The sequence below is a fragment of the Arachis ipaensis genome, chromosome B06 (assembly GCF_000816755.2).
Source record: "Arachis ipaensis cultivar K30076 chromosome B06, Araip1.1, whole genome shotgun sequence".
Classification (NCBI taxonomy): Eukaryota; Viridiplantae; Streptophyta; class Magnoliopsida; order Fabales; family Fabaceae; genus Arachis; species Arachis ipaensis.
Genome location: NC_029790.2, coordinates 121055655 through 121069499, shown reverse-complemented (window position 1 = coordinate 121069499; position 13845 = coordinate 121055655). Strand labels below are relative to the sequence as shown.

Sequence of the window (13845 nt, the reverse complement as noted above, 5' to 3'; positions counted from 1 at the left end):
GCCGAAAAACTTTGTGTTACCTACAGCGCTGGAACCGTACAAGGGGTTCGATGACCCCCGAGCTCATATCAAAAAGTTTCAATCCATGATGTTCTTTAACGGCGCTAACAATGAGCCTGTGCTTTGCCGGGCTTTTCCTACTTATCTTGATGGTGCTGTATTACTGTGGTTTTCTAAACTGTCTGCAGGTTCGATTTCCTCCTTTGAGGAACTGGCGAGATCCTTTATTGACTATTTTGCTGCATCAAGAATTTATGTCCATGGATCAGACTACCTAGGCACAATCAAACAAGGCCAACATGAGAGCTTAAAGAATTACATGACCAGGTTTTTCGAGGCTACCATGGAGATCCAAGACTTAGATCCGGCTGTCCACCTCCAAGCCCTCAAGGCCGGCCTCCAACCAGGCAAATTCCGAGAAACCATTGCGATAACAAAACCAAAAACACTTGAGGAGTTCCGAGAGAGGGCTGTAGGTCAAATGGAGATCGAAGAACTCCGCAGGCCCAAAAGCCGGACAGACAACCACAAAGGAGGGATGAGGAAAAAGCTTTCTGATCACCAGGCAACAAGGATACAAAGAAGCCTTTCAAGCTCACACCAAAATACAACACGTATACCAAATTCAATACCAAGAGAGAGAACATCATAAAAGAGATTCTGAATGCCAAAATCGTGAAGCCGCCAGCCCGGGCAAGAAACTACCAAGACCAAAGGTTTGTGGATAGGAGCAAGCATTGCGCCTTCCATCAGAAGTTCGGCCACACGATGGACGACTGCATTATCGCAAAAGACCTCCTAGAAAGACTGGCGCGACAAGGACTTCTCGACAAATACGTCGAGAGCCAGAAAGCCAGAAGAGCAAGCTCGGACAAGGAGGAGAACAAACAAACAGTGACAGACAAGAACAAAAAAGAGCAGACAACCCCTGATCCACCAAGGGGCATCATCAGCCACATATCAGGAGGATACGCAGGCGGAGGTGAAACAAGCTCGGCCAGAAAGCGAAGTTATAGGGCGATGCTGGCAATTGACGGAACTCTGCAGCCAAAGAAGGAAGAAGACCCAGGTGTCACAATATCCTTCAATCAATTAGACTTCGGCAAGCCCTAACCTTGACGACCCAGTGGTGATTTCCATCCAGGTCGGAGAGCTATTGGTAAGGAAAACACTGTTGGACCCAGTAGTAGCGCTGATGTCTTATTTTATTCTACCTTTAAAAAGATGCAATTATCATAAAAAATGATACAGCCCTCCTCGGGAGAACTAATTGGCTTCTCCGGAGAAAGAGTCCCCATCATGGGACATATATGGCTGAGGAATACAATGGGAGAGATCCCTATGTCAAAATCCATTGATATTCAATACCTAATAGTAGATTATTATAGCCCTTATAATATTATAATCGGGAGACCCGCCTTGAATATATTCAGAGCGGTGGTGTCCACATTACACATGTGTGTTAAGTTTATAGTGCAGGAAAACAAGATAGCTACAATGTACGCCAACCATCAAGAAGCTCGGCAGTGCTACAATGCTTGTCTAAAGCAAGCCCATACGAAGGAGACAACTCGGCCCCAGGTCCAATCCATACATAGCTCGGCTGACATCACAATGTTAGCCGATCTCGACCCGAGAGAAGATCTCGGCGAAAGACCTCGGCCAATGGACAACCTTCACAAATTAACACTAACAGCAGATGAAGAGCAATACACACACATCGGAGAAGAACTAGAAGGAAATGAACGAGTAAGACTTGTACACATACTGGGCCAGAACGCCGACCTATTCGCATGGACACCAGACGACATGCCAGGAATAAGCCCGGAAGTCATCTGCCACAAATTAGCAATTGACAAAACAGTCCGACCAGTGGCACAAAAGAAGAGAAACCTCGGAGAAGAGAAAAAACAAGCAGTACTTGAAGAGACCAAGAAGCTCCTCAACGCAGGTTTTATCAGAGAAATTCGCTTCACCACATGGCTAAGTGGTAATGGTAAGGAAAAGTTTAGGTAAATGGCGCATGTGCGTCGATTTTACAAATCTAAACAAAGCTTGCCCTAAAGATGCATATCCATTACCTTGCATTGACAAATTAGTTGATAGCGCTTCTGGTTTCAAAGCCTTGAGTTTTATGGATGCATACTCTGGTTATAACCAGATTTTGATACACCCAGAAGACCAAAGCAAAACAGCTTTCATAACAGAACATGGAAATTTTTGTTACAAGGTAATGCCTTTTGGCTTAAAGAATGCAGGTGCGACATACCAAAGATTAATGGACAAAGTATTCCAACAACAGATAGGAAGGAACATGAAAGTCTATGTAGATGATATGGTGGCAAAAACGCCTGCGCAAGGGTCACACTGTGATGACTTGATAGAGATCTTCAACCAACTCTGAGCATATAACATGAGGCTCAATCCAGACAAATGTGCTTTCGGAGTCCAAGGTGGAAAATTTCTTGGCTTCATACTAACCTCACGAGGTATAGAGGCCAACCCAGAGAAATGCGATGCAGTGCTGACCATGACGAGCCCAAAAACGGTAAAAGAAGTCCAACAATTAGCAGGCAGAATAGCCGCCCTATCATGTTTCCTACCCGCAGTGGCAAACCGATCTTACCATTTCTTCAAGACATTCTCTAAGGGCAAGAAATTTGCATGGACGGACGAATGTGAAAGTTCCTTTACAGAACTTAAATAGCTCTTAACATCACCTCCAATACTCCAGAGACCAGAGGCAGGTAAGCCGTTGTATTTGTATTTATCAGTATCTAACCATGCCATAAGCTCAGTCCTAGTGATGGAAACAGAAAAACAACAAAACCCAGTATACTTCATTAGCAAAGTATTACAACCAACAGAAACAAGGTATCCGAAGATAGAACAGCTAGCGCTAGCACTAGTCACCACGGCAAGAAGGCTGCGACATTACTTTCAAAGCCACACAATCATAGTGCGAACGGACCAACCACTAAGGCAGATATTAACCAGACCCGAGCTCGCAGGACGACTAATAAAGTGGTCAATCGAACTATCCGAGTTCGACATTCAATACGAATCGAGAAAGGCTCTGAAGTCACAAGTGCTCGCCGACTTCGTGTCGGAAATGTCCAATGAGACACCACATACAGCGGCCAATTGGAGTATACATGTAGATGGTGCATCAAACAGAGAAGGAAGTGGAGCCGGGGTACTGATAAAAGAAGGGGAGAAAGTGATAGCCGAGCAATCACTACAATTCCGCTTCAATGCAAGTAACAACCAAGCAGAGTATGAAGCTTTGCTAGCAGGACTAAAGCTCGCCCAGCAACTCCGAATACCCCAGATAACAGTCTACTGCGACTCATCACTTGTAGTACATCAAATCAAGGGCGAATACCAGGTAAAGATCCTTTGTTAGAGAAATATTGGCTCATAACAAAGGATCTCATTTCAAAGTTTAATAAATTTAATATTATTCATGTAAACCGAGAACAAAACACTAGGGCCGATGTGTTATCCAAGTTAGCCACAACAAGGCAAGCGGAAAACACACCAGCCTTGTCACAACTAACACTCGACAAACCGAGCTTTGAGCAGGACACAATCTTAAGCATCATGCAGGTACCAGACTGGAGAACACCTTTTCTCAATTACATCAACACAGGTGCCATACCAAACGAGGAACCGAACTTGCCGCTCTTCTAAAGAAGAGCGAGTTTCTATACAGTACTCGGAAATACCCTGTATAAGCGAGGACACTCCCAACCACTCCTCAAATGCATCAGCAAGGAGGAAGCCGAAGATGTTATAGCAGAAACACACGAGGGGGTCTGTGGAAATCACATCGGCGGCCGAGCATTGGCTGCAAAAATATTGCGAACATGATACTATTGGCCGACGATAAAAAGGGACTGCATCTCTAAAGTCAAAGCATGCGATAATTGTCAAAAGCATGCCACCCTCTTAGAGACCCCGGCCGAGGAGCTCCACACCATAGAGGTAAGCTGGCCTTTCGATAGGTGGGGATTGGATATCCTCGGACCCTTTCCGAAAGCGCCAGGCTAGGTAAAATTCCTTTTAGTATCAATAGACTATTTCTCTAAGTGGATAGAAGCACAACCACTAGCACATATAACGGCAGAGAAAGTGCGATCTTTCTTATGGAAAAACATTATATGTAGATACGGTATCCCAAGAGAAATAATCTCGGATAACGGGAGACAATTTACCGACCATAAGCTCGCTACCTTTTTAACAAATTTTAACATCAAACATCACTTCAGCTCAGTCGAGCACCCACAAACTAATGGGCAAGTTGAATCAGCTAACAGAATTATCTTACAGGGCTTGAAGAAAAAGCTCGGCGAAGCTAAAGGGGAATGGGCCGACCTCATTCCAGAAATCCTATGGAGCTATAATACCAGCATCCAATCTACTACAGGAGAAACTCCCTTCAAACTAGTATATGGTGCTGAGGCATTGATCCCAGTAGAGGTCAGCGTCCCAACACTAAGGACCGAGCTTTATGATCAGTCGAATAACTTGCAAGCTCGAACAGCCGAGCTCGATCTTGTGGAAGAAGAAAGAGACATCTTGGCCATAAAGCAGCGAGCCAGAAAATAGTACATAGAGCGAAGACACAATAAAAGAGTAATTCGTAGATCCTTCAATGAAAGAGACCTCGTACTCAGATGGACAGAAGAAGCTCGGAAACCTCCAGTACATGGCAAGTTGGCGGCAAATTGGGAGAGACCTTTTCGAGTTCTCCAGAACCTTGGAAAGGGGGATTACAAGCTAGGAAGCCTTAAAGGAGATCAACTCCCAGGAACATGGAATGTCTCCTCACTAAAGGAATACCAATCATAACACATACTGTAAATATGCGAATGATGGTACTCTTTTTCCCCTTCGAAGGTTTTTTCCCAAAAACAAATGGGTTTTACTCGGAGAGGGTTTTAACGAGGCCGGACGCCACAAATCATCACAACAATGTACCTTACATTACAAATCAAAACATTTTTTTATCTTGACAGTTACCATATACCAATCAATAAACATTCAAAATAAATCCGAGCTACATACTCGGAAGTCAACATGCGCATGCCGAGCATATTACTCAGAGAAATACAAACAAATAAAACAAACACCAAGTTATCCAAGCGAATCCTAAGGGCTCACTCCACCATAAGCCCTATATCAGAGCCACCGCTCTCCTTATTAACAATCTGATCAGACAAGAAATGGCTTCAGCTATCTTCGATACATACACGCAATTGTTATCGCAACACAATATATCATTATGATAACTTCATGAAAATATCATATTTTATAAAACTAAACAAGTCATCGTCAAGCTGAGCTACATACTCGGAACCCAAAATATCACTACCGAGAATAATACTCGGGATTGTTCAACAAAGCCAAAACAGTCACAAGTTTAAAACCCAATACACCATGTACAAAACCTACAAAATAAGAAGAGTAAACTAACAAGGCCTAATTTGCCTTATCCCCCATGCTGGATCCCTCGCTCTCACTTCCAGCAAGAGCCTCGTCATCCACAAGCTCACCATTCACGACCACCTTCATAACGTCAAGCTTCGAAGGATCAGCTTCCGGGTATAGCACCTTGACCTGGGAAACAGCACGGTCAAAACCTTGAGCAAAAGCCTCATAAATCCCGCCTTCCAATTCTTTGATCCGAGCAGAGAGCTGATCATTCTCGGACCCCATGACCTTCAACTTTTTAGACGAGGCCTTCTGCAGTTTCTTCTCATCAGCCAATTCCAGCTCTTTCTTCTCCATGGAAGCAGAGAGCTCAGCAATTTTTTTGTCCTTCTCCTGGATGATTCCAAACAGCTCCTCTACACGAGAGGCCTCTTTCTCTTCCCGATCCAAGGAAAGCTGCTATGCCCGACCAATGGCAACAATCCGAGCACCGATCACCTACGAAAAAGAAAACAAGTAAATAGGTGACAACAACAAAAATTTACAAACACTACAACAAAACCTGTACCTGAAGAAATCGGCTAACACCAGCTCGGCCAACCTCGTCAATCATCTTCATGTCATCCGAGAAGCAACAAAGTTCATCAGCCATGGTACTAAAAGGATACAACTTTGCCCACAGAGATCTAGCATGCTCATTCTCGTCATACCCATGGAGCCTCTTTTGTGATTCATATGCAGACTCAACCATCTGCAGAATCATAGACGACTCCCCCTTACCTTCTAAAACCTCGGCAAGGTTACCCTGACCTTGCCCTCTCTTCCTCTTATGCTTCTGCCCAGGGCCATATTGAACCAAAGCAGCAGGACCTTTCCCAACGTTAGATGAAACCTCTTTCTCCCCTTTCTTGCGTTGATTGAAGAAAAGCTTCAAACCCGCCGTGGTGATGGCAGGAGCTTTCTCGGCTGCAAATCAGAAATAACCAAAGTAAGGAACAACAGAACAAAACATAAATAGGGAACAAGCATAGTAAAACAAATTACCTATGTGATCATATACAGCCTGCCTATTAGTATCCCATTTCAACATCTCGGCAACCGACAATAAACCTTTCGGACCCAAGGACTTAAACAAAAAATCCATCACGATATCATCGTCAGGAAGCCTATCATCTACGTCCAATGCTTGATACGACTCGGCACACCAAAATAAAGGAAATCTCTCGACTAAATGCTCGTTCAAGTAAAATGGGAAATCCTCGGGATCGCTCCTAACCCTCACAAACATGGACTTAAAATCCTTAAACAAAGACTTATATAGATCAAACACAGCACGACGGGGATAACTACTAAGGTTTACCCACAAACCCCTATTCACCCCTTTCGCTTGAAATAAAGAGAAAAACAGCCTCAAAGATGGCGGATGCTCCAACAGCTCCATCAAAATTTCGAAGGCCCGGACAAAACCCCAGGAGTTAGGGTGAAGTTGGGTTGGGGGCACAATTCAACCAATACAACACCCCACACTCGAATTCGGTAAAGGGAAGTCTCACACCCAACTCAGTAAACAGACAACTATACATGAAAAAGAAAGACCAATCGTTAAGTCGGTTGCACACTCGATCACCTCTCTCACAAGGTAATAACTCTATCCTAACACCACTACCCTCCCTGACCCAGGAATCCGAACCCAGCAACCTCACTGATTCCTCATCATCAAACTGGGAGACATACTCTTTCACCCTAGCATCCACCCAACCATACAAGTCACCCACATTACAGTTCTTCATCACGAAGAACGAAGCAGAAAGACAGAAAAGTAAAAACAAGAAAATTGAGGAGGAGTTAACACTGACCTTTCTTACTCATTCTCAGTCAGGTAGAAGACACAAACTTTTTTCTTTTTCGAAACAGAGAAGTATGAGGGAAAGAAGAAACGAAAACTACAGATAACCCCCCACCAAACACAAATGGTTACCACAGCATTTAATCCAAATTGTTAAAAAAAGAGAAGCATTAAACCCACTACAAAATCCAATGGACAGGGGTGCCTAGAGAAATGGGGCGGTTTCACATCAATCATGTCATAATGGCGCGAAACACGAAGCCACTCAAAACGCTCTGACTTCTTCACAGAACCAAGCCGAGCTTGGGGGCTGTAAGGAGTATATGCGACAACAAACTCAGCGACCGAGGATTGCGATACTCTTGGTTTGAAATCTCGCCTTGGTCATGTCCAAACCAAGGCAAGCTTGGGGGCTATGATACGTCACCCTTATCCTCGGCCGCCCAAAAAGTTTGGCACGTGAGCAGATAAAATCGGCCTCACGCCAGCTGCCCGATAAGCTCGGCGTGAGAGCAGACAGAAACGGCCTCACCCATTTGAAAATAAGAAACGTGTTCAGCAAACCTAATCACCAAAACTGAATATCATAACTAACCTACAAACTAGGACTGATCCCTAGTAAAACAGATAGAACAACTCCTATAAAGCCGAGCTAATATTCTCGGCTAAGTCAGGTTCTATTCTCAGTCTTTATATTTACTTAATCACTCTCACTCGAGATTATCACTAACTTGAGCGTCGGAGTATCTTTTGCAGGTATTTCCGCCGCGGTGTTCGATCCAGGCCAACGTATAGCTCTTCCTCTCCGACGGCTGTTTGCTCGGAGTCGCTAAGCTCGGCCACCCCAGAGCCAGGACGAATCAATAACTATGATAAATAGATATATAGAAAATTAGATTTTTTTTAATAAATAACAAAAAAAAAATTAAAAAATATTCTCTAAAATAACAATACTAATAAAATAATAAAGTGATACTTTAATTACTTTTAAATTTGTAACATTTATTATTTGTGAGTCTTAATGTCTTAATTTAAAAATAATTAATGGTGTATTTTTTTTTCTAAAATAATAAACACCTAATGAAAAAATAATCTAAATCACTCATAAAATGGAGTACCGTTGTTGAAAGCAGGCACGAAACAGGAGGTGCAAGGGATAAAAAAAGATGACGAAATTTAAGGGAGCACACGAAAAGAAGGTAGCAGGTATTTCACTTCCTGCATGCACAAAATGGACTTGACATGGAATGGACTTTGCTACATGTTGTTAGCGAGAATTTAAGGTTATTTGTTTTTTTTTTTAAATTTGTTTCTAAAATGACTTTGCATTCTTTTATAGAATTTTTTTCTTTTAAATTTGTGTATGATTTTAATAATTTAGCTGTTTTTATTGAAAAGAGAAATTAGTTGGCTACTAAGCAAGATAATAAAGGCCGGTATTAAGTTTGTATTTAAACCCATTGATTGGGTGTTGGTTCATTTGTGTAAAGAAATATTTTCTCACCAAAGCAAATCTAAGCTTGATCCCAATTCCCAAGGAAGATGACCCCTTCTAAGTATCTGAGAAGATTGACAATAATGTTTATAAGATAGATTTTTTTTATGAGTATAATGTTTCTTCTATTTTGTAAGATTTTTGACATTTCTTTTTTGTTATGAATATAAATTTGAAGACGAATCTTTTTGAAAATGAAAAAATGATACAAGCTTGGCAATGCAAGATGAGAATTGCAGCTTGTTGGTGAGTCCTATCATGAGAGCAACAGCTAGGAGGATTAGAGAAAGTTTTGGGTACTTTAGCTAAACCGCTCATTGAAAATAATCAAAATATGCATAAAAAATAGGTCAGGAAATCAATTAGTAATTATGGGCAGTCCAAAATGTAATTTGCGGTATGTTAGTATTGAAGTTCGCATGTGTTTTCTAGAACCAAATTTACTTCAATATTTTAGATTTTATTTCGATGTGTAAAAAATTGGTTCATAACCTTTTAATATTTCAAGCCTAACTGCAGTTCAGTCTTTAATTTTCATCATAGGACTAGATAATAGAAACCTAATTGAGAGATATTTAAACCCCAACACTTGGCAACTTGTTCCCTTTTTTTAGACATTTTTTAAGTAAAAATTTAGTGTTTTCAAAATATTGTGGTATGTGCAAGGGAAATTAAATAAATCACTTTTCATTGTATTAAAAAACTAAATAAAAAATAGAAAATTTTTTTTATTTAATTTAAATCATTGTCTTTTTATTTATCTTTAGTTTTATATATTTTTTTGTTGCCTACAATATTTCATATTCCAAAATTTCAATAACTAATCTGTCATGAATCTAAATTTTATTTAGGAATCTGTTATTGACCAATAAATTATTATATACACAATACAAAATTTAAATTTCTAATATTTATTTAAAAATATAGCTAAACTAACTACTTAACCAACTAAATTTTGGCTCGTACCATATGATTTGTTTGCCACATCAAAATAATAGTTGCTAACGAGATGAGACTAAAATTGACTACTAATTAGGATATCAATCTGTTGAATTTGGAAAATTGAAATGATGATCAAACATTATTAAAATGTAAATTAAGAAATTATTAAAATTATTATTAAGTGTTTTATTTAATAATTTTTAATAGGTTGTTTGATGATTTTTGTTCAAGTGTGCAAGAAGTAACTTAGTTTTTAATAAAGGGCCAAAGTTATAACAAGTCTAATTTGATCAATAAACAAATTCACTCCTGCATCATTTTAATTCAAAAAGAATGGCTGAACATTAAAAGAAAGAAAATCAAATTGGCCCAAATCCTTTTAAAGCCCATGATAAAATAAAGTAAGAAATAAGTGGCTCAAAGGTTTGAAGGAAGTCATTTGGTGATCACAAGACAACCTTTCAAGTAACCAAAAGTTTCACTAGTGACTCTCTTTTTTGGTTACTGGAATCCATATTTCAATTCAATTAATTACATCCTTGGTAATCGAAACTCTCAATTTAATTCAATTTAATGTGCATTGAAAGCTTTGTCTCTACTCTCTCATCTCTCTCTTTCGGTCACGTCTATCATCTTCCAAGAAAGAAAAAAAGAAAGAAAATAGAATGCACAGAAGTTGGTTATGACCAAAGGTCACAAGCTCCATACGAAAGCTATTCTCTCTTCTCTCTCCTCTCTCCTTCGATCACATCTATCTATCAGAGAAGAAGATAGAAGAAAAGTGAAGCTAAGAAAGATTGTTGCTACAGAAGAAAAGATTTGAAAAAAGGTTTTAAGATTTTGTTACCATGGAAGGAAAGAAAGGCCTCGGGTCATGAAGCAAATCTATCTTAAAGGCACATCAAAGATTCATTTCTATTTTTGTGAAGAAGATAGCTTCTAAGTCTCAAGTAGGGAAGAAGCAAAAATAGGAAGCTTGAAGTCAACCTGGGTCAGACGCTCATCAATGGTTAGAATTAATTCTTGGGACTAAAGTCAAGATCAATGGCCAAGATTGAAGAAAATGGATGAAAGAGGTTGAAAGAGGTACATGCATGTAGTTTCAGTTTTTTCGCTCTCTTCCTTTTGTTCAAACCGTGACTTAGTCTATGTTGGAGAAGAAGTTGCTAGGTTGGTTGAACCGATTTCAACCTTGAAAGCTTCCCCTTCTTTAATAAGGGTGAATGGCTAAAGGGTTGAGATCAAGGAGTTAGAGCACACATTTGGGTTCCCATAACTCTTTGAGTTGTTTATTCTTCTCCTTCATGACTTTCATTGAATATTTTTTTTTCTCAATTTAGTTTGTCTGTATTTCATTGGTAAAAGACAAAATGTGAGGTTTTGTAAGAAAAAACCAATGAGTGAAAAAAGGCAGAGAGTTAAAGAAAAAGCCATAGTTATCTCAGAAATTCTTTGTATGTATTTCTGTTTTGTTGTCATGATCTTGAGGAGATTCCCTTATAAGTTGGGTTAGCACTTTGCAGTTGAAAGCTAGGTTTGAGTCCTAGTCAAGTTCAGGTTGGGTTAGAATCTTGACTTGTCCCAGATAGGATTGGGTAGATCCTAGGGAAAAGGTGTTTGTAATATTAAAAAAGAGATAATGAAATTCCATCGTTGTTGTGATGGAGACTAGATGTAGGCCACATTGTACCTAGTGGCTGAACCAAGATATATCTGGTGTCAATTCTTCTTTTCTACTCCTTTCTCTGTTTCTGTTAATCAGGAGACAAAAACAAAAATGTCTCTCAACTTGGCACGAGACAAAACAAAAGTGTCTCTCAACACAGCACAAGACAAAAGCAGAAAAATCTCCTGAAGTTCTTTTGAAAAATCAGAAATTAATATTCAACAAAAAGGGGTTAAGATTCAACCCCATTCTCTTAGCCACTGATTACCATCACAATCAACAATAGTTAATTATTAATTGAGCTATAAACAAATAAAAAAAAAAGCCCAAAACTAAATAAAAAGAAACATTCAAAATCTAAAAAAAAATATTTAAAACCAAATGAAAAGAAAAGGTTAATAGTCAAATTCATTTTTGAAAGATCACTTATTTTTTAAATTAGTTCTCAAATAATTTTTTTAGTCATATTAATCCTTAAAAGATAAAACGTAAGTCAAATTGGTCATTTCGTTAGTTAGATAATGACGTGTCACGTTAAATACCACGTGGCATGATGACATAGTAGGTTAATGCCACGTATCAAAAGATAATTGATTGACATGTCAAGTTAGTGCTAGAGTTGCTCCGCCCACTGGAACATTTAGGGGAGCTCCCATATCAATCACTTCCATTTCTCTCATTAGACCATCTATAGCGCTCATAGCTACAGCTCTAACTCGATTATTTTCTAATACTTACTGTATTTCACAAGTCACGTTAATTTGTTGATCAACAATGTCCCGACCCTTTACTACTGGAGCGTTGTAAATATTTGGCATCTTTCCTGGAGGGAAAGCTACATCCAATACCAGACCTATTATTTGGTCGATAAGTCCCAGATTTTTTTTTCAAGCACAGAAATCTCACAGAAATCTCAGGACCAGAAGTGATAGGATTTATTCTCATATCTCCTAACATGCCACTTGTCACTTGACATGTAAAAAAATATAGTAGTTATTTTAAATATTTTAATCTTTTATATCTCACTAAATAAATATAGTATTTATTTAAAAAAAAAAACTATATTAAGATATTAAGATTTAAAAGATTAAAACATTTAAAATAACTACTATATTCATTTAGTAAAATCCAAAATATTAAAACTAGTTATATACTAAAAGTTTTAATATTTTAGATTTCACTAAATAAATATAGTAATTATTTTAAATGTTTTAATCTTTTATATCTCACTAAATAAATATAGTATTTATTTTAAAAAACTATATTAAGATATTAAGATTCAACAAGTAATCCCACAAATCATTTTTTTAATTATTGAGTTCTACCATATAAATTAACAATAAAACTCTACATCCAAGCAAAATACTTAACCAAAACTAACCAAGTTGTTATAACAACTTTTCAAATTACGCGTCTCTTTCTCCTTCTCCTTATCCTTCTCCGTTTTCTTCTCCTTCTCCTTCTCTGTTTTCTTCTCCTTCTCCTTCTCCTCCTCCTCCTCTGTCTTCTTCTTATTCTTCTTCCAAATTCACGCACGCAGATTCTTCTTCCCCAATGTTGCGTGTTCTTATTTTTCTTTTCCTTTTTCGTTATCATTATCACCAATAACATCAACATTTCTTCTTCTTCTTCTTTTTCGTTATCGTCATCACTAATACCACCAATATTTTTTGCTTACATTTTTATTGGTTCTGATTTTCTTTGATGCCATCATTAAATAATTTCGATTCATTTCTTAGTTTATTTCAATCCATTTATGTGTTAATTAAGATTCACTTGAAGCTGCTGATAAGTATTGACCAAATTTTTTATTCCTTAAGTAATTTTGGTTCATTTCTAAGTTTAATTGAGGTTCATTTGGATCTAAAAATGAATTCAATATGTTTTTATTAATGATTGAGTCTTTTTTACTATTTGTTCAAATCTGAACTAATTTTTGTTCATTTATATGCTAATTGAGGTTCACTTGCTGCTGTTGATAAGTATTGACCAAATTTGTTAGCAAATAAAAATGAAATTATTCATTATTAATTTATTCAATGGCATTAGATTCCACTCCTTCCATTCAATTAGGTCAGCTTTGAACAAGCAGTCAAAAAGACTCAATCATCAATAAAAACACATCAAATTAAAAGGAGAAAAAGAAAAAATGCAGCAACAACAGCAACAATAAAAGAATGACAATTGAGAGAAAGCACACGAAGAAGAAGAAGAAGAAGAAGAAGAAGAAGAAGAAGAAGAAGAAGAAGAAGAAGAAGAAGAAGAAGAAGAAGGGTTATTGAAACGCACGTGTGTACACACTAGCGTAATGAAAGCAGTTTTTGTTGAGTTTGGGCCTGCTTGATTAGACTTGGATACAAAATACTTGGATATGTAGTTGGGCTGATAAATTAAGCAATAATAAAAAATATAATTTTAAAAAATTTAAAAAATTTAAATTTTAACATAACTATATTATTT

At 38.2% G+C, this 13845-nt stretch overlaps 1 protein-coding gene across 1 annotated transcript; it reads left to right on the top strand.

Annotated features, from left to right (window-relative positions):
• LOC107647433 lies at window positions 1243-2404 on the top strand. Its single transcript, XM_016351508.1, has 2 exons — window positions 1243-1996; window positions 2100-2404. Exons 1-2 carry the CDS (start codon window positions 1243-1245, stop codon window positions 2402-2404), a joined length of 1059 nt encoding a protein of 352 aa, XP_016206994.1.

Coding starts and splice junctions, on each gene's coding strand:
- LOC107647433 (XM_016351508.1), top strand. CDS start 1,243: ATGATACAGCCCTCCTCGGGAGAACTAATTGGCTTCTCCGGAGAAAGA. Junction 1,997..2,099: donor CACATGGCTAAGTGGTAATG/GTAAGGAAAAGT, acceptor TTGACAAATTAG/TTGATAGCGCTTCTGGTTTC.